This window comes from Arachis hypogaea, chromosome 3 (genome assembly GCF_003086295.3).
Source record: "Arachis hypogaea cultivar Tifrunner chromosome 3, arahy.Tifrunner.gnm2.J5K5, whole genome shotgun sequence".
In the NCBI taxonomy this organism is placed as follows: domain Eukaryota; kingdom Viridiplantae; phylum Streptophyta; class Magnoliopsida; order Fabales; family Fabaceae; genus Arachis; species Arachis hypogaea.
In genome coordinates, this window is record NC_092038.1 from 10,598,007 (window position 1) to 10,616,566 (window position 18,560).

The 18,560-nt window shown below is 33.8% G+C and overlaps 1 protein-coding gene across 2 annotated transcripts; it reads right to left on the reverse strand.

Moving 5' to 3' along the window:
• On the reverse strand, positions 1-18,280 carry LOC112789448 (structural maintenance of chromosomes protein 6B). Of its 2 annotated transcripts, XM_025831347.3 has the most exons (28): positions 17,800-18,280; positions 17,429-17,534; positions 16,161-16,294; positions 15,163-15,218; positions 14,632-14,718; positions 14,238-14,558; positions 13,268-13,387; positions 13,041-13,175; positions 12,415-12,491; positions 12,254-12,329; positions 11,570-11,644; positions 11,307-11,411; positions 10,582-10,751; positions 10,364-10,466; positions 9,112-9,224; positions 7,732-7,933; positions 5,956-6,087; positions 5,136-5,250; positions 4,948-5,033; positions 4,751-4,846; positions 2,961-3,106; positions 2,750-2,852; positions 2,002-2,081; positions 1,813-1,891; positions 1,426-1,483; positions 663-760; positions 457-551; positions 1-347 (listed from the first exon to the last, which is right to left on the reverse strand). In XM_025831347.3, exons 1-28 carry the CDS (start codon positions 17,978-17,980, stop codon positions 290-292), a joined length of 3,207 nt encoding a protein of 1,068 aa, XP_025687132.1. In that variant the 5' UTR covers positions 17,981-18,280; the 3' UTR covers positions 1-289. The 2 variants fall into 2 exon arrangements, with proteins under 2 accessions (XP_025687132.1, XP_025687133.1); XM_025831348.2 differs by lacking the exon at positions 11,307-11,411 and having other exon boundaries at positions 17,800-18,156.
• Between the last annotated feature and the right edge of the window lie 280 nt (positions 18,281-18,560).

Here is an 18,560-nt window from a genome sequence, read left to right on the forward strand (position 1 = left end):
TTTCATAATATAGTCCGGATATCATTTTCTCATATATCCATATTTTCATAAACTCAGTACATTATATCAAAATAAACACCTAATAGCTTTAGTGAAAAAGTCTCTTACTCCCATATTATCCGTAACCCTTTCATTATATACATTGCATAATTAAAATTACCATTCAAAATATAACACCAAGCATAATAAACTTAAAACATTTCCCGAATTGGGAACAAGATGTTCACACATAAGTGAGATTTCCAATCAAAATATACATTTTCATCCAATGCAAGCACATCTAGACCGATCAAGAGCGAGGGGCTAGCATTTGCATCTTCTTTACCTTAGGTCCTGGCTTCACCGTGCTGCACAATTAATTAATCAAACAAGATTAGACACATAAGAAGGTTGAGAGTGCTTAATTTATTTTGCTCAACAATCAATATATTTATAAAGTACAACACCTAACACTACCTGGTATCATGGGGGGTGATGAATAGCCATTGGGATCCTTGTGCCACACAAAAATCAACCAGTGTCTCCAAGCTGATTTTTCGGCTTACTGCATCCTGAAGACCGAATCCAGATTCCAAATTCAACATATAGAACTAAATACGATTAAATTTTAGAGCATACAAGGAGATAATAATAGTAACTAAACGATGAGACTATATCCATACCATAAAGACATCGAATTCATCCATTGCTCTGAAGGGGGATTCTGACATTTCATGGAGAGCTAATGCAAAGCACAAAGTTGAAAAAGAACGCTCCCCACCTAATTATAAGCAAAAAGACAATAAAAACATGCACAAATTAATAATATGAGACATCGTGTAAAGCACTGCCGTTATGTGAAATACAATGTAACTGTAACAAGTATCTATATGTAGACATATATTTAACCTTTATTCCTGAACAAAAAGATATAATACTGTAGGTAGTAGGTACAAATCTATGGACAAACTGTTCATTTTCCAATCTGCCTCTACTTTTTGAATGGAGGACAAAATTTGTCAGGACTTAGAAACATGGTATCAGATGATGGAAACATGGAAATATGATGAGGAATACGTGTTTTTATTACTAATAAAGGTGGTAGGTGTTAAAAAGACCCAGCCGCTTTCCCAAGCATCGATTCCAATTTTGAGATATTCCTCACAATATCTCTCCCCTACCCTCACCTTCCTTCCACCTTGAAAATTCTCTCTCATGTTAGTTACAAAACCCATCCCAAATCTCCAATTGACTCAGTTACAATTAAATCCCCTTTGACAAAAGTCCACTCTCACTACTCTCTGTACAAGTAAAATATTCTCATGGGGTAACACTACTTGGGGAATGGGAATTACTAGCAATCCTAATATTTGGGGTCCATAATAAAATGGAACAGATATTTACCCTACAATTGTAGCATAATCATCATGACCCTACACAACTAACCTGAAAGCCCCCTGGTGTCTCGAACAGCTCTGTTAGATGCATCTTGAGGCATTTGAACCTATAACCAAAAGAATCAAGAACTTCACAAAATCAGAAATCCAAGAAACAAATTTCAGTGGTACAAACCAAAGGTGAATAAATTGTTTTAAAAATTAATAGATAAGAAATTAATGTCGTTTTATTTTTTTTCATTAAGGACTAATTTCTATAATATTTTAAAAGATCAGGAATCTATTTGTCAGTTTCTTTTTGTAAGAAACTAATTTGTATGAAACAAAAATTGATAGGGCCCAATTAGTGTTTACCCATACATAAATTTGTTGGAACCAGAGTAAAGGAAGGTATAACAAATCAAATGAATGCAGTAGAATATTACACTGACTTTACCTCGATAGATAAGGTATTCTCCTCATAATTAACTTTAATAAGTCCGCTGATTCCTTTCTTCCTCAGATGATCATTAAACCTGATAATGAGGAAGAATCAAGAAGCCCAAGTTAAAATATAACAAACAATGCCTTGAAGCAGTGGAAAAGTCATGGAAACAAAGATGATGTATGGTTAAAGAATTTATACTTCCAAGAAAGCTGCTGCTTCAGGCGAGTTGCATTGCTCTTAAACTTCTTCCCCCGTATCTCTAAGGCTCTCTGGCATGCCTGCCATGAAACACAACTTATTCCTCTATGAAAGATGTTAAATAGCAAAGTCACCAGAAAGATGCATGCAATAAATATTAAAATCATTCCTACATGAAAGACTTTAAATGATAAAGTCACCACAGATAATAAGTGTCCAATGAAAAACAAAGATTGCAAAAATTTAATGGTATCTTATCATTAATGCACAGATACATAGAATTTCACCGAAATAATAATAATAATAAAGACAACGACAAAATTCCATGTTTGATCCATGTCATAGAACTATTTGCCCAGTTCCAATGTCTAAACAACAATCAAACCCATGCTCAAGGCTATTAAAGCTCTATTCCGGATATGGCAAACAACCTCCCAATAGATGAACAATTGACTATCAGATTATATAATATGATAATAAATAATTTTCATAATAATTTAATATAATGGGGTCAAATTTAATTATATAATGGGAAAAAATACATATCATTATCATGTACTGCTCAAGAAATTTCTAAATATTAGTGGGCCACTTGCCCCGAAAACTTGACACATAAATCCGTCCCTGGATACTACCACTATGTTGAAATCAGATATCCAACTTTAAAAGAATAATTTCAAGAACTAAAGTCAACAAATGAAGATATTACATTGTCAACTAAGTTAACAAAGAGGGAAAAAGCACATACATCCAACTTTTGTCGAAGAGCTTTGTACACTTTCTGCCTCTTCATAATCTTGCGTTGTTTTTTCTCATAAAGCATCCTAAGATCAGCAATTGGTTCAGAGTGCCTACAGAGCGAACAAGAAAAGATTAAGAAAGAAAAAATAAAAAGATCTTGCCAGAAGCTTCTGCTCGGCTGTAAAATGATAACATGGGGAAGAATGATTACAACATGCCTTCGGCACTCATGCTCAACTTTCTGACTTAGTTCTTTTAATTCAGCACTGATTTGATCTGGGGTTTTCATATCACAACCTTCTAATGAATCACAATCATTGATTTCATTCTCAGGGCAAATTATGGAAGCCTTCTTAGCATATTCCTGCACGTTTCAATGAATGATAGTATCACTAACATGTAGGTACTACAATATTGCTTTATGATATGATACTCATGGTGTAATCCCAATGCATAAGGACCCACAGCACCTCAGATAGCAGATTTCTTCACAAGTGTACGTCCATGAGAGTAATAAGCACGATAAAGTTTCAATTCAAACACAATCTAGCTTTTGAAAAGTACTAAGGAATTATGATTTACTAATGGGAGCAAAAATACAAGCAAAATGTTCCAAAAGTTAGAAAGAAAAGGATCATGTCTTACACTTCATGATATAAAGAAACTAATCCATAGAGGACAAGAAGCCTGAGGATAAATGCTCATGGATGGATACATAAGATGGATTTACCTTTCCTCGATCCAGAATACAGGTTCTTATAAGGATGATAAAGTCCTTTGGATTTGATATGTTGAGATATTGGAGTAGTTTTTACATTGATCTCTTGTTTTTTCTAATCTATGTTTTTGTCAAGCATCTTGGCTCCTTTAATTCTTTCTCTTCATCTTGATGAATTCATTTTATTAGAAAAAGGAAAAAAAGAATGTCCTTCACAGGTTGCATCTCATAGCAGTGTAAAGTATCATGCCAGATCTCTCCCTGCTTAAGTTTTATGTAACATGTCTGCTTTCCTAGACTCTTTCAGGAGTTTTGTCTATTGAGTTTCTCGAGAGTGTTTACTCGTCCAATTTTTTCTTTTAGTAAAGCACCATTAAAAATGAACCTTTTTATTGCGATGGTGAAAAGTATTAACGTCAAGCATACAACCTTATTCTTCTCCTTGAACAAGTTCATGGGATTTTCTTAGCCTCCTTCAAGGCATTTGTCCATTGGGTTTCTCAAGGTTGTTTCCTTGTGTTGAGATTGTTGAAAGCTAGTAGAGAAGGAATAACTGAGAACAAAGACTTTATATCTATCTCCTTCCCTAAATAGTGTCTAATAGTGTCTTTCTGTCCTAAAATAGTTACCAAATGGGGTCAAAGAGATCATAATATTTAGTATCATGAGATTATTTAAAATATTATAAGATGTAATAAAGAAATTACAAGATGCATTCATAATTTCTAACACCTAGTCAAATATACAATGGGACTAGCTTTCTCTTTTGCATTGAAATAATTCTCTTCTCCGTCTTTTGATGCTGTACAAGAATTTTTTTTTAATATACCATCATGCAGTATGAACAATGCTATTTATCTTAATTGCATTTTTGTTGTTATTTGGTATAGCTATAAATCTGACTTCACTCTGAACTAGTCAATGGCTCCTCAATTTCATTATCACACATGCAAGACCACCTCACTACAAAAACTTATGGATCCTCAGGTTTCCTGATGTCAAAAACTTTCTCAAAATAGAAAGTCATACAAACACCAAGTAAGATGGAGAAACAAAAATAAAGGGTCATCATCTTGCCTAACAGCTTCCAGCAGAAAAGTTATCTATATTATGGGAGATACAAGAGTATTTATAACTGATTCTTCGAATAGTTAGCTTATGTCTAGCTAAAATCTTGTTATTCATGGTCCACTTCATCATCCACATACTTGCATGCTTTCAAAGGAAAAAGATATAGGCAAATAAATAATATGAAACAGATATGCATTACAAATCTAAATCAGAATGCACCTCACGCATTTTTGTAAGCTCCTGATATTCTTCCTCGGCCTTCTTAATAGCAGGTAGGACCTTGTTTTCCATGAGATTTTCATAGTGAGCCTTCCCCTTAAATTTGTTTAGGAAAAAAAATATAATTTCAAAAAAGAAACAAATGAAGATATTATCAAAATTTTTAAACAATAATAAAGAACAGTAAAAATGTATACCTGTTCAGCCAACTCCAGTTCACTTTCAATTTTCCTACATTGATTCCCAGCCTTTTCAATCACAGTAAATTTGTCCTCTGCTGACCCTACATTTGCCATGTTTTAACAGAGTATTATCCATATAACATCTTATCACTGTAAACAGCATCACTGACTCACATAAAAGAAACAATTATTACAATTCATACCACGCAGCTTGTCAAATTTTACTTTAAGATCCTTTGCTTTGCCCGATGCTTCATCCTTCCTTTGTCGAAGGGCCTCCAACAATATTTGTTCTTCTTCTAATTTCTTCTTGAATTCCTAGTGTTTATTATAAACGAAATATTGTTTGAACTTGGAAACAAAAACACCAAATCAAGCACTAAACCATTCTCTTCTTTTGTTTTCCTTTTCCCCCTTGGAACTTGCTAGTGTTGAAATAGAATAAAGAATTGTTTAAAATTATAAACATTATACAACAAGATCAAATTGTGCATTAAGAACAAGTTAAACAAGTGCAAGGCAAAAAAAATCATAATGTAACAAGATGAACATTTTACACAATCTAATTCTAGTTTAGATAATATAATTGTATGCTTTTGATGCCTTGCCATATTCAGTATTTTTAATAATTTATTCCAACACCCTTCATAATTCTCAAATTCTCTAAGATATTCATATGTTCAACACTTTCAGCAAAATTTCAAGGCAATGACACAAATAATCAAATATCCTCAACAACTCAGTTCTTTCCTTATTTGAGCGATAGGGTTGAGTATGCTCTCATACATAATAAATTGGTTATTTGCTAATAATAATATCATCAGAAGGCCTTGGCCTGTGCATCTCTTGGGTTTTTTTACAGTTTTTTCTCCTGTTCCTTCTTATTAACAGACTAATAGGGCAAGAGCAAGAGGCTTGAGTCTGCACTAAACCTTCCAGTAACGAGTATGCCTTCCCCAACTGTTAACACTACTTAGAACAAGTAGATTTTCATTGTTAAAAGATGGATAATAGTAAACATACTGTGATTTCTACATCAAGCTCCTCAACAGATGAGGAAGGAATTGAGCTATTTTCAGCAGCATGCTGATGCATTGCCTCCTCCAAAGCTAGCTTCTTAGAAGATAAACTTCGTCCAACATTTTCACAATGCCTCTGAAAGATAAAAAAAACAAATTAAAATATAAGGTAACAGATGAAGCATGGATCAGTAGCGACAGGATATATTGAAATGAAGCAAATATAAGTCGGTGATTATTTTTCTCAAGGCATTATAAAACTACTTTTAGCATTTCGTTTAAATATCATACATTTTATAAGATCTAAATAAACGATGCTACTATTATGAAGACATGTTCCCTTTAGGCTTGTAAGAACCAGGGATTTCTGCTCTCTCATCAGTTACTAGATTATGTTGTTCTCTTGAGGTGTAAGCAGTAAGCACAATGTTCTTTTTGTAGCACGAACTTGTATAGGTTTGTGAAGCGATTTAAGAGTCACGGATTTATGGATTTTTTAATAAGAGCAAAAAATTAATGCACAAATAGAAAGCAAAGTGCAATGAAGGGCAAGATATGTCTAGAAAAACCAACATAAAGAAACCAATAGGTAAAAAAGGAGGGGAGGAACGAAGTCCACAAAGTAAATTACATAATTTACATTACAAAGATAATACATCCAGCAAACAAGATGGATGCAGCAAAATAGACCAAAATTTAACCCATGCTTCTTGATGAATAATTTCTTATGCTCTACCTGTCCTCATCTTTTCCGTAACCAAGGAAACATTTTACAGTAATCAACTAATGCAAATAAATTAATGTACAGAGTTATGTAATCCTCCCCACCACCCCCCACCCCCCCGGCCGCTCTCCTCTCTCCAAAAAAAATATGTTAGGGTCATTCCTGCTTCAAGATGATTCGTTCTATAAAAGTAATAAATTCAATAAAATAAAGAATGTACCAACGAAAAAGTAGAACCCATCAAGTCCTTATTTCCCATTAACATTTCTTATGACATATTGGTCTAGTATAAGGGTAAAACTCTCCAAACACCAGTTTTCTCCATGCATAAGACTTAAACTCTTTGTAATAGAGTAAGCTAGGAATTCTCTGCTAGGCTTTGATAACTAGGAATAGTTGTAACTACCTTCTGCCAGCTAAGATGACAGCTGTAGTAGCTAACTTAACAATGAAAGGTCCAAACTACCCTTAGAGTAGCTTCCCCAACAAGGTACCATTCTCTTGTGTCTAAACAGGTAAGTCACTCAATTGAGGCCTTCAGATTCATAATATACAATTAAGAGTAATTTCTCTTCTCTCTTCTCTTTACTTCATTCACTGTCTTTTTAGTTCTCTATTACTTTGCATAAGGAAAACAAATATCAAACAACTTGAACCAACCAAATGCTGGATATTGAAAGAACCTTTTCCGTTGTCTATATTAAAAAAGATGCATTTTGACCTAATAGTTGTTAAAAGTGGGACATTTAGCATAGTCAACTTGGGTTGGTCATGTGGTTAATTCACTCGTCCGCTTAAAGAAGTGTCGAGAGGTTTGAATCCCGCCTTGTACATGCAACAAACAATTGGTCAGTGACAAACCCTTAAATGAAACTCAGATCCATGACAGATTAATTGGGATACCGTGAGAAATTAATTAAAAAAAAAGTGGACATCCAACAAATAAATGAAACCAACATAAAATATAGCAAAGAACAATGTAGCTATGCATAAATATTTTGGAGGAAAAAATAAAATAAAAAAGACAACAATAGTACAATATATGCAATGTCTTGCCTTTACAGATGTAAGATTTGATTCTAATTCCCGAAGTTTGATCTCTGCCTGTCGTTTTCTACTTTTACCCTCATTAGCTGCATTTTGTTCATCAGATGCCTTACTTCGAAGATCCTTAATATAATCTTCAAAAGAACTACATAAACGGCCGGGTCCCTTCCCCTTTAGTGGAAGAGTAGTCTCCACACCACCTCGATAAAACCTAAAGATAACTTATTTCAGACAGCACAGTTCCAAATTTAGGGATTCAAGAAATGAGCATATAGTAGAAATTTCAAAAAGCGTGAGCCATGTTCCATTACAAAACAAAATCCAGCAAACCAATAAAAATAAGTTGGAAATGGGGTGAATAAAGAGCAGTTGGTATCCAAATGTACATGTATACAGAATTATTAGTTCGGTTGGAATTATAGTGAATGTATGGAAGTGTGTATGTAATTTATGAAACAAAAACACTTTGTTGAGTTGCTATGTCCACATGTTAGACAGATTACAGACACTTTAACACTAATACAACATATGTGTGTAACTATGTCGGAACGAAATATTAGAAAAACATGGCGGGACTCACTTATACATGACCACGTGTTAGTATGTCCAACCTTATGTTCGTTGATTAATAAAACCTTATGTCCAATCTTATCTTTAGCATATATTATTTTAGAAGATTATGTATTATTGATTATTAAAACAAAAATTATCTAAAATGCTTTGTATGTTTAAAAAGAACATAAAAAATTGAAATTGTTCGTTTGCAGTTCAATGTGAATAAAATATCAAGATATGTATGTGACTAGCAAAAATTTGAAATCAATGTGTTTGTATGCCAGTACATCATAGTATGTAATTGAGAAAGAATAACACTATCACTAAGATGGAGAATTACAGACATATAAACCAAGAAAGGGAAACTTTCATTAACTTTCTACATAATCCCATTACAAGTCTAGCACTACTATTTAAACTAATTCTACTTGTTATCTAGTCCAGTCACTAGACAAGACCAGAAATGTTCAAATAATCAAATGTCGAAAAGGAATGTTTATTGAATTGGTAAATACCACGAACCCCAGAATTCGGGTGAAAACAAACCCCAATACCGTCTGGAAAAATGAGGTCCACTCCAAGACTCAACTCTCAAAATGATCAACAACACCTAACTAATCCCATTTACCTTTATAACAACTAGCTCCAAAGTAACTAATAATCCTGACAGTGAAAAACAGGAACTTCGTGATATTTGACATTACTGTGTAACTTGGTAAAAGGTGTGACATTTAGGATGGATCTCTGGCAATAACAAACTATATGTTTGCAGTTATAAAACATTATGTGAAGATGGGATGCAGGGAGGGCAATGTAAAGTAGCACTGGACTTACATTTTCTTGCCATCTGCTGTGTAGATCTCTTTCAGATTCCGAGGCCTTTGATTAAAAGCAACCACTTTGCCAGTATCATAATCCTTTACGAGTACTTGTCTCTCAACATTTCCCTAGCAAGGCAATAAAAACATTATAAAAGACAGGGAAGAGACATTCTTATTTGAGGTTTTGTTTCTACTGAGAGTGACAAAAGCAATCACTAGATTAGCAGACAAAATGGCTAATTGATATTGTTAAAAAGAAAAAAAAAACCAGTAAGGTAAAAAAGATCACCATAACAGAGTTAGGATGATAAGAACCCCGACCAAATAAAATAGAAAATATGAATTAAGCAACGTGATCTGCCAACATTTCTTTCAAAGAAACCCCATATAAAAATACCATTGGCTCTACCAACTACAAGCTAAGCACCTGTAATCATCCAAAGGAGCTGCTAATCCACATAAATGAACACAAGAGGCAAGAACTCTGCTCCTGCCAAATATGACAAATAGTGGCATAGAATGGTGACAAGAATTTAGCATCTTTTCTACTCCAAAAGCTAGCCAATAGACACAGGTCTATGGACCGGGGCCAAACCCAGCACTAAATGGAAATGTCGAGCAGAGAATTCCATAATGGAACAGATATAAAACAATTTGAGAACAAATCAAATTACAAATTAATATCCTAGAATAATCAAAGCTAATAGTGATTGATTAAGAGCTGGAGGAAAATGGAAAAAGTTATGAATTGTATGAGTTACAAGACCATGGCAGAACCATCACCATACACTAGCAATTATGATGGGAGAGCCCAAGGCCTTATAAGACTCTTTTTCAAGTCTTGACACCACCCCCCCCCCTTTTTTTTCTTTAACTTCCACTCGACGTGGGATCCTTTTTTAAGTATTGACCGTCTCGAAACTCATAACAAAGCATCCCAACAGCTCCACTCTATGGCAATTCACCCAGTGGCATTTTACTTGGCCACTGGTGATCAGGACCCTCCGCAGGTAGCCCTTTCAGTTTGGTCGGCTGCCTTATAACACTCTTTTTCAGTTGGTGGAGCTCTTTTTCAGGTATTGATCCCTCAGGACCCAACATCAAAGTAGATAGTTATTGATTAATAGCTAGAGGGACAAAAAATCCCATCAGGTTTTGATAAATTGGGGAAAAGAAGAAGGAAAACATGATCTTGAAAAGGTTCTTCAGCAAAAAGAAAACATTAAGATACTAACTAAAGCACAAGCAAGGATTTTGTTAATTACTAGATCCACTAAGACATTAATCACAGTGTGGTTCTCAGATTGTAAAAGGGAAAGTGTTGATGGATGATTTGTCTCAGGAAGCATGTGCTGTGGTATTTTTAACCTACACCAAAAGCAGACATGATCACAGTTACACACAAGATCACACGAGAAACCAGACTTATATAAACAAAAAAGAGCAACAGAGCATGCTAACAGACAAGAAGCAATTAAGTTACCTCGGTATTGAAAAATCATAAATAATAATTTGAAGATTCCTATAGTTTGCTTCCTTCGCCAATTGTTTCAGAAGAAGAAAATCCTTATGATCAGTTACTATAAAGGAATTGAGCAATCCCCCGATGGCATGTTCAACAGTAGCAGCCCATTTTTTAGCATCAAGTAAATTCTGTTAAACCATAAATCAAGATTCAAGACCGTGTAATAATAATTTGGTATGGTTAGTGGGGCAGTCAAGTAATTTCCTAATGCAGTTAAACTGACAAAGCTAGGATTTAAACTTGATATGTGATTAGATCAACAGAAAAAGTCAGGGAGAGAAGGTGTTAAGGGAAAGGATCTCACACCCATGACAGTTTAACTAACGAAGCCTAGTAACTTAGTAAGTGAAACATTAGAAGAAAAGGGAGTTATTAGAGCAGGAAAACCAAGAGAACAATCTGGTGAACAGAGCTATCTTATTCCTTTGTATATCCAACCAATAAATCCCACAATTAAGCCATCCTAAATAAGATTTGATATAGAAAACTTCAGATCAGTTAAAAATATTATATTATATAATTATCAAAGCATAGTCGTTAATGTCTTCTTCTAAGGAGGAATGACAATGGCTGATAAACAATTTGATTTAACCCCTCAAGCGTCAAAATGCACAACACAAGCCTACAAATACAATATGAACAGTGTCTAACAGATAACAAGAAAGCATCACAAACTGTATTACCAAATGGACACCAATTGGACCAATCGGTGGCATCTTAAACCTTTGATGATATTTCTCAACTAAGTATATCAGATGCATTACTCTTTCTCCTCCAAAAACTCTAATCTGTTTCCAAAATTAACATTGTCAAAGTCAGTAAATTTTAATATAAATTGCTATGCTTTATAGTATGTTAGATCTATCTTGAACATACACAGGATGAACAAACAAATGAAAACCTTCATTGTTAATTCGAGCCTCAGGAAACACAGGATGTGTCATACCTTATTGCCTTGTTTCTGTTCATATTCGCGGATTTGCTTGGAGATTTCATTACAATTGTTTTCATGACCTCGGATCTAGAAAAAGCACACGTTTTACTAAAAAGTGACATGCAAAGCTTAAAAAAAAGAGAAATTAAAGAACAGAAGACCTGTCAAATGAATAATAAACTATGACAATTTGCATAAGCAAAAACTCAGAAATATCATGAACATTTTCAGCAATTAGTCGTCAAAATTTGAACTTTTAAATCTAGAACGTATCAATAGTTGCCATATACAAATAAATATTGCATTTATCACAAGAGTTTTGAACAAAAGGACATCTAGTGGTAATTAAAAAGTAAATGTTGACAAAATCCTATGATTCACATCTCCCTCTATCTCTCCGCAATAAAATGGAGGTAGGATACTTGATCCCTATGTGATTTTCATAGTTTCTTATATCCCCCTTTTATAAACGAGTCTGAGATACTTTTTCTCCGTTCATTTTGCATTTTATGGGGAAGAAACTGTAACAATTTTCAAAATTTCATCAAATTAAACAAAAAGGAAACCACAAATAAAAATTTGTTTACAAGACAACCAATCCAAGAATAGCATATTTGGAACAAATAATCTTAGCTTGTAAACATCAATAACAGATGAATCACAACCATAGATGAAAAGTGTTCAAAATCACCACACCTTATAAACAATTGTCTTAATTTCTTCATTTTGCAAATTTATGTTGTTCATTAACTTAGTCTCTTCCTCCTTTAACCTGGATCAATAACAAATTATAAGGGAGAAAAGTTCCTCAAATCCAGGTAAAACACAAATATGAAATATCACAATTAAAGCTTAACCTTCCCCAGTCTAGCTCAGCAGTATGAACCTCATGTTGGAGACCCTTAAGTTTCTCCTCCAAGTCAGATTTTTCAGCCTGCATTATTATGATAAACAATAGAATTGGTGATCACAAAAAAAAAGGGATGTCATGGCACTATAATCAACAATTAGTCATTTCAAATTGATGACATGAATGATCAGAAAACAGCACACACAACCAAAAAAAAAAAACGGAGCACACAAAACATTATAGATACATGTATGAGCATTGAAAAAAAAAAAGAGGGGCGGGGGGCTGGGGAAGAGAAGGAGTAACTAACAGGTTGTTTGAGTTGAAAACATTCAAGAATCCTTCAACATTGCACTAACTGAAAATACAGCATAATTTTTTTTATCATTCAAGTAAACAAAATCACAGGAAGACCTCATCTTAGAAAAATACAGATACTCATTCTAGTAAGTCTTGTATCCAAAATTTAGTTTCAAGAAGTTAAAATGAATTCCAAAAGAATCAGTGATTTACTGAACCAAAAAAAATGTTCCACTAGGTGAATAAAATAAGCATATTTTACAACATGAGAAAATAAAATTGAAAAAACATCAAGAAACAATTAACTATCATTATATCCATAAACATGGATACCTGAGTATTTTTCACATGCTGCTCATGAAGATCCTGGACTTCTTGTTCAAGTTTTTTAAGTCGCTGTAACATCTTCTGTACTTTGCTAGTTTTGGAATTGCAGTCATGCTCAAGTTCAAGCGCTTCTTTTCTAGCCTAAAATTGGGGAGATGCATAAAATAGACATGATACCTACTACAACATAAAATAGACATAGAAAAAAAGAAAGTATCCCACTTCCAACATACCAAGGACAAAGGCTGATTTTGATCAGTAATAATTTGATTAAGTTGTGTATACTCTTCCATCATAATTGCAATTGCGTCTTTCTTCTCAGAGATGCCTTCCTTCAATCTTACAATATCATTCTGCAAAAGGAATTAAAATCCCAATCTAATTTTAAATTAACTAGAAGGAATAAAAACAACAAAATGCCAGTAAATTCTCCAAATCATTGCTAGCTGAAGAACAAAAACATCTTCCTAGCTGACATACAAGAAAAATATCTGCAGTGACCTCAAATTGGCTGAAAGACCAAAATAAGGAAGAATGATTTGTACTCTGCCACTCAAACATCATGGGAGTTTAAAAGCAATTGCATCATGAAGACATATTAACTACTACTATAGAAAAGTGAGTAAAGTTTTTTTAGAGAAAAAAAGGTCCCAGTGCAACATGGGGAAGAATAAGGAATCCTCCAAAATAAGTATTTATACACAAAGGAGCAAGACTAACACATTCAAGCAAAAATGAAAACTAAAAAGTAAGGGTTTATCATAAACATAGACTCGTATATACAATGCTTCATATTGGAATTTCACAATAACTTTCTCAATCATGATTGTGGCAAAAAGCTATTTTACAAATAGCTTTTTACTAGAAAAGCTTAGTTACAATACTGTAACTAATCATAAATGTAGCAAGACTAGAACATTCTTTGAATTCATTCCCATAATGCACTCACAATTTACCATTTGAAACAATCAGAGTTTAGCCACCATTCTGAAGGGTACTACCAGTTCTGGCAAGCCTCAGAATTATGAAGACAAACCCAATGAAATACCCTAGTTTTCATTGTCTACCATACATAACTTCCTTCACATTTGAAATACAGTACAAAATTAGAATGTGTTATTCTTGAACCACAAACACAACTCCAAATTATATTAATTGGCAAATCAAAACGTCACTAGGAGACAAACATGTAAGCTTACATACCAATTGTTGATCAATCTTAGCTTGGCAGGCAGGTATCCGGCTCTTTAGCTTATCTATCTTGGCACTTTGTGCCTGAAGATTCTTATCCACATCATAAACCCAAGACCATGCAAGTTTCTTCTTTAACTTTTGAATGTCTACAGACATTTGTTCAATATGTTCCATAGCTTTGATTTTGTCTTGCAGCTCCTTAAGCTCCTTCTCAACGGGCTTTATTGAACCCTCTAAGTCTTTAACTATGCCATGTGCGACACCTATTTCTTTAGAAATGTTTTCCAAGAGATCATTGACTTGCTGTAGGAGTGTGGCCTTGTAAAAAAACTATTAGATAAAGTATGAGCACAGATTTTGCATAAGCATATTAAAAAAAACTATATCAAAATGCAGTGATAACCTTAAATTTATCTTTATCGTTCCCAGAATGCAAAAATTCTCTGCTTTTGTCTTGACTCATAATTACACACGGATTATCCACATCAATCTGAAAAATAAGAAGATTGAATCATTGAGAAAACTTCAATGTTGGAGGGGGGAACAACACCACACCAATGTTTAAGAAATTTTAGCTAGTATGTCAACAAAGTAACATGAACCCTTACATTTTAAAATATATACAGCAGAGACATCATCCAATGAACTCAATTAAAGAAATTCCAAACAAAATTATCATTATTAATTAATTACTAAAGTCACGAGTAGTTTAGTTCTTCCACCATCCACATAACCACCGACTTAAAGAAAACATAGAAACCATATATAGCAGCATTGATACTATCATGAATTTACTATGCTATAGTCATTAGAACACAGCAACAAAGTGGAACTCCAAGATAGTTTTCTTCGCCCAAAATACTGAGACCTCGGACCTTCCAGCAATAAGAGATACTATATTTGAAAAACCTCTATAATAAATGAGAAATCTTACATTAAAATGCTCAACCATTTCCCGGAGATCCGCTATCCGGTAGCCCACTCTCTTTCCTGTCAAAAGATCAGGATATAGATCACAATAATGAATTATAGCATCATTGACAACCCTTTGTAGAAAGGTTTTTCCAAAAGGTGGCTAATGACTGCAACACTAAATTCACAACTATTAAAACCATGCTGAATCATATTGAATTAGTTAAATTCTCAAAAATTAATAAGACTAGAAATCATGACCAACAAAAATTAAAAGAAAAGTTCAATTAGAAAATGGCGGGAATTTAAAAAATAAAATTTAAAAAAAATGACATACACGGCACACCCATGAATGAAATGTTTATATCAAATTCAAATTACAAAAATAATTATCTTAATATGGAAACATGATTGTAAGCAAATTCAACTATCATCATTTTTTACACAAGTTAAAATGCAATAAGAAGAATTTGTTAATTATCTCTTCAGACACCCTTTAGAACCTACTCATCTGTGTACCCAAGCCCAACAGTGATCTTGTCATGCTCTATTAAGGCCGTAAGATTATACTAAAGAGTGATGGGAAGTACCAAAGTATAAAGAATTCATAGACACTCCATTCCACAATTTCAGTGTTTTAACTAGTAAAGCAAATGTCATAAAACCATTCTATTATCCAAAGGAGTTGTACATATGTTACGTAGTAACAAACCATCTCTCTCAAAAGCTTAAACTATTAGATACAAGCATATAAATAATTTCCATATCTAACACAACCTCTAACACAGAATCCTATTTTTGGTATTAAGGCGAGGAGAAAACACAGGCCCATTTTACGTTGTGCTAAAATTCAATTTTTAGCAAAATAAGGGCAACAAGGATCAAACTCTAGACCCTTTTAGAAGATCTAATACTATTTCATGAAAACATTTCTACCAAAAGCTTAGAATGTTGTTAGCTAGGCATGTGAATGGTTTTCATACCTAACAAACAAAATGTTAAAAAAAACATGAAACACACCTTGGTGATCTTTTAATATAATGGAGTTTGCAGATACGGATATCCTACGTTCAACAATGATAACGTCACCATATATTTCAGGCTTAAACGCATCTTCTCCTTCATTTTGAATTTCAACATGGATGACAGCATTGCTACAAAGAAACAATAAAATAAAGAACAACGTAAAGAAATGACATTCGCAAATTACATTAACAATTCTCCCAGACATTGTATGGAGCTGTTAAGTTGAAAAGTTATTTCTTTGAATGAAATAAAACAAATTAGTTCACCAAATAAGCCATAACCAAACAAATTGAAACCTTGTTAGAAAAACCGGTTTATTGAAATGGCTTCAAAATGCGAACCTATTGTTTTACGTTATGCATTTCTAGTTACTACTTTCCCTTATTCCTTGGAACCTCAAGGATAAGACAGACAGAGAATAATAGAAAGAATAAAAAAGTTCTCATGCCACTGCCACCGAAACATCCACCACAAAAGCGAGTTAAATTTCGTCTGAATAAACAACATAAAAGGGAAGTACTATGAAAGCTCCCATATTCATGTTCAACTTCATTCAAGTGCACATTGGAGATCTATAATTTTGGAATGGACCTTCACTTATACATTCAGTTTGAATCATGTTTGGTTTTGGTTGTGTGTATAAGCCAAATGATGAACTGAACTGTTAACTGGTTTAAAGCCAGTTCACCAGATTTCAATCTGGTTCAGTGCCTGATCAGGGATTTCCAAGATTAGTTTGGTTCAAAATCTCTAAACTTGTAACCTGGTTTAGGGTAGTTTAGTTTAGTACTTGTTATCAAACCAAACTATGTCCACCCATACTTGACAAAGGGCAGGCTACAGAAACAAGATATCCTGTTCTACCCATAGCATAAGCTTCTTTAGAAATTTTTTCGCCCAGCAGATGCAAATAATTATAAATACAGAAAATGTTGATTATCACTAGGATAACCCAATTTCTTAAGTTGGTTTTATCTTCTACATTGGATAGCAGCATTCGGAATATTGATCCTTTTAGGTTGTTTCCATATTTTCTGTACTTTTTTTTGCCTCCCATTCTCTGGGTAAGGAGGAAAACGTTCTTGAAAATCCCTTTCAAACTCCAATGCAAAGCTCCCTGTAAAACTAAATTATTGATTTCGGATACCATATTCATTTGAAAGCCCCAGGATAAGTAAAAAAAATTTGGCATTGCACCGCTAGCAGCCCTCACTGACCCCACCTAGTAAAAGTAATAGAGAGAAATACTTTGTCACATCTACCTGCAACCCTTTTTAATGAGATCCTTCAAATGGTTTGCCCTATCGGTCTTTTTAGCTCGACTACCAAATGCAACACACAATGCTGTTAGGATGGCACTCTTACCACCTGGAAATAGTAATACCAAAACCAAACAAACAACAATAACTCGTTACACAACAATTGCAAATAATTATATCCACAGTTTTGACTACATAAAATTCCCAACCACTTGCTCCTAAAAATGTCACTAAAAGAAAACTCAAAGATACATAATAAAGCACGTAAATTTCGCCAAACTAAGTTTCCGAAGGAATATTGTGAAACCAGCAAAAGCAATAACAAACAAAAACTATAATCCAAGAAAAGAAACAAAAGGAAAACACAAACTGACTTCCGTTTTGACCAAGGACGAAATTGACGGCGTTTCCGAACTCCATCTCGAAGTTTTCATGGCACATAAAGTTCTCCAGTCGAATCTTCTTGATGGTACCCGCAGTGTGCTGCGGTTGCTGCTCATACCGAAGATTAGGAGGGCAAACCCTAGTCATGGATTCTCCCATCCCTTCTTCCATTCTGGAATAATATTCGCTGTCTTTGAGCCCTAACCCTAGCAGAGAGAGAGAGCATGGGTGAAGTGATGTCCGAATTGAAAGAAACCGAACACGACGGAGAAAAAACGAAGGGATTAATGGCGCCAAATGGTAATTTACAATTGTGCCACTGAAGTGTAGGGGCGGCAAAACGGGTCGAGCCCGCCGGGCCGATCTGCTAAATCCGCTAAAAAAAGCAGGTCGGACTAGGATTTGGAGCCTGTCAAATTAAAAAAATCCGCCAGGGCGAGTTTTGGCGGGACGGAGCGGGCCGATCTGCCGAGACGAAAATTTTTATTTTTTTATATTTTATTAAATAAAAGAGTGATTACTATTATAAAATTAATAATTATAGAATTTTTAAACATATTTTTTTATTTTTTGTTTTTATTATTCTTTTAGTTATTAAATTTATTTATTTTATTTTACAATTTCGTATATATGTTCAAATTATGTGACTTATTTTTTAAAATAAAGACGATTCTATTGACAAATATTATTTTGAACAATTTTATTGAAGTTAAAAATAAAAAAAAGTAAAAAAATTATATTATAATTTGGA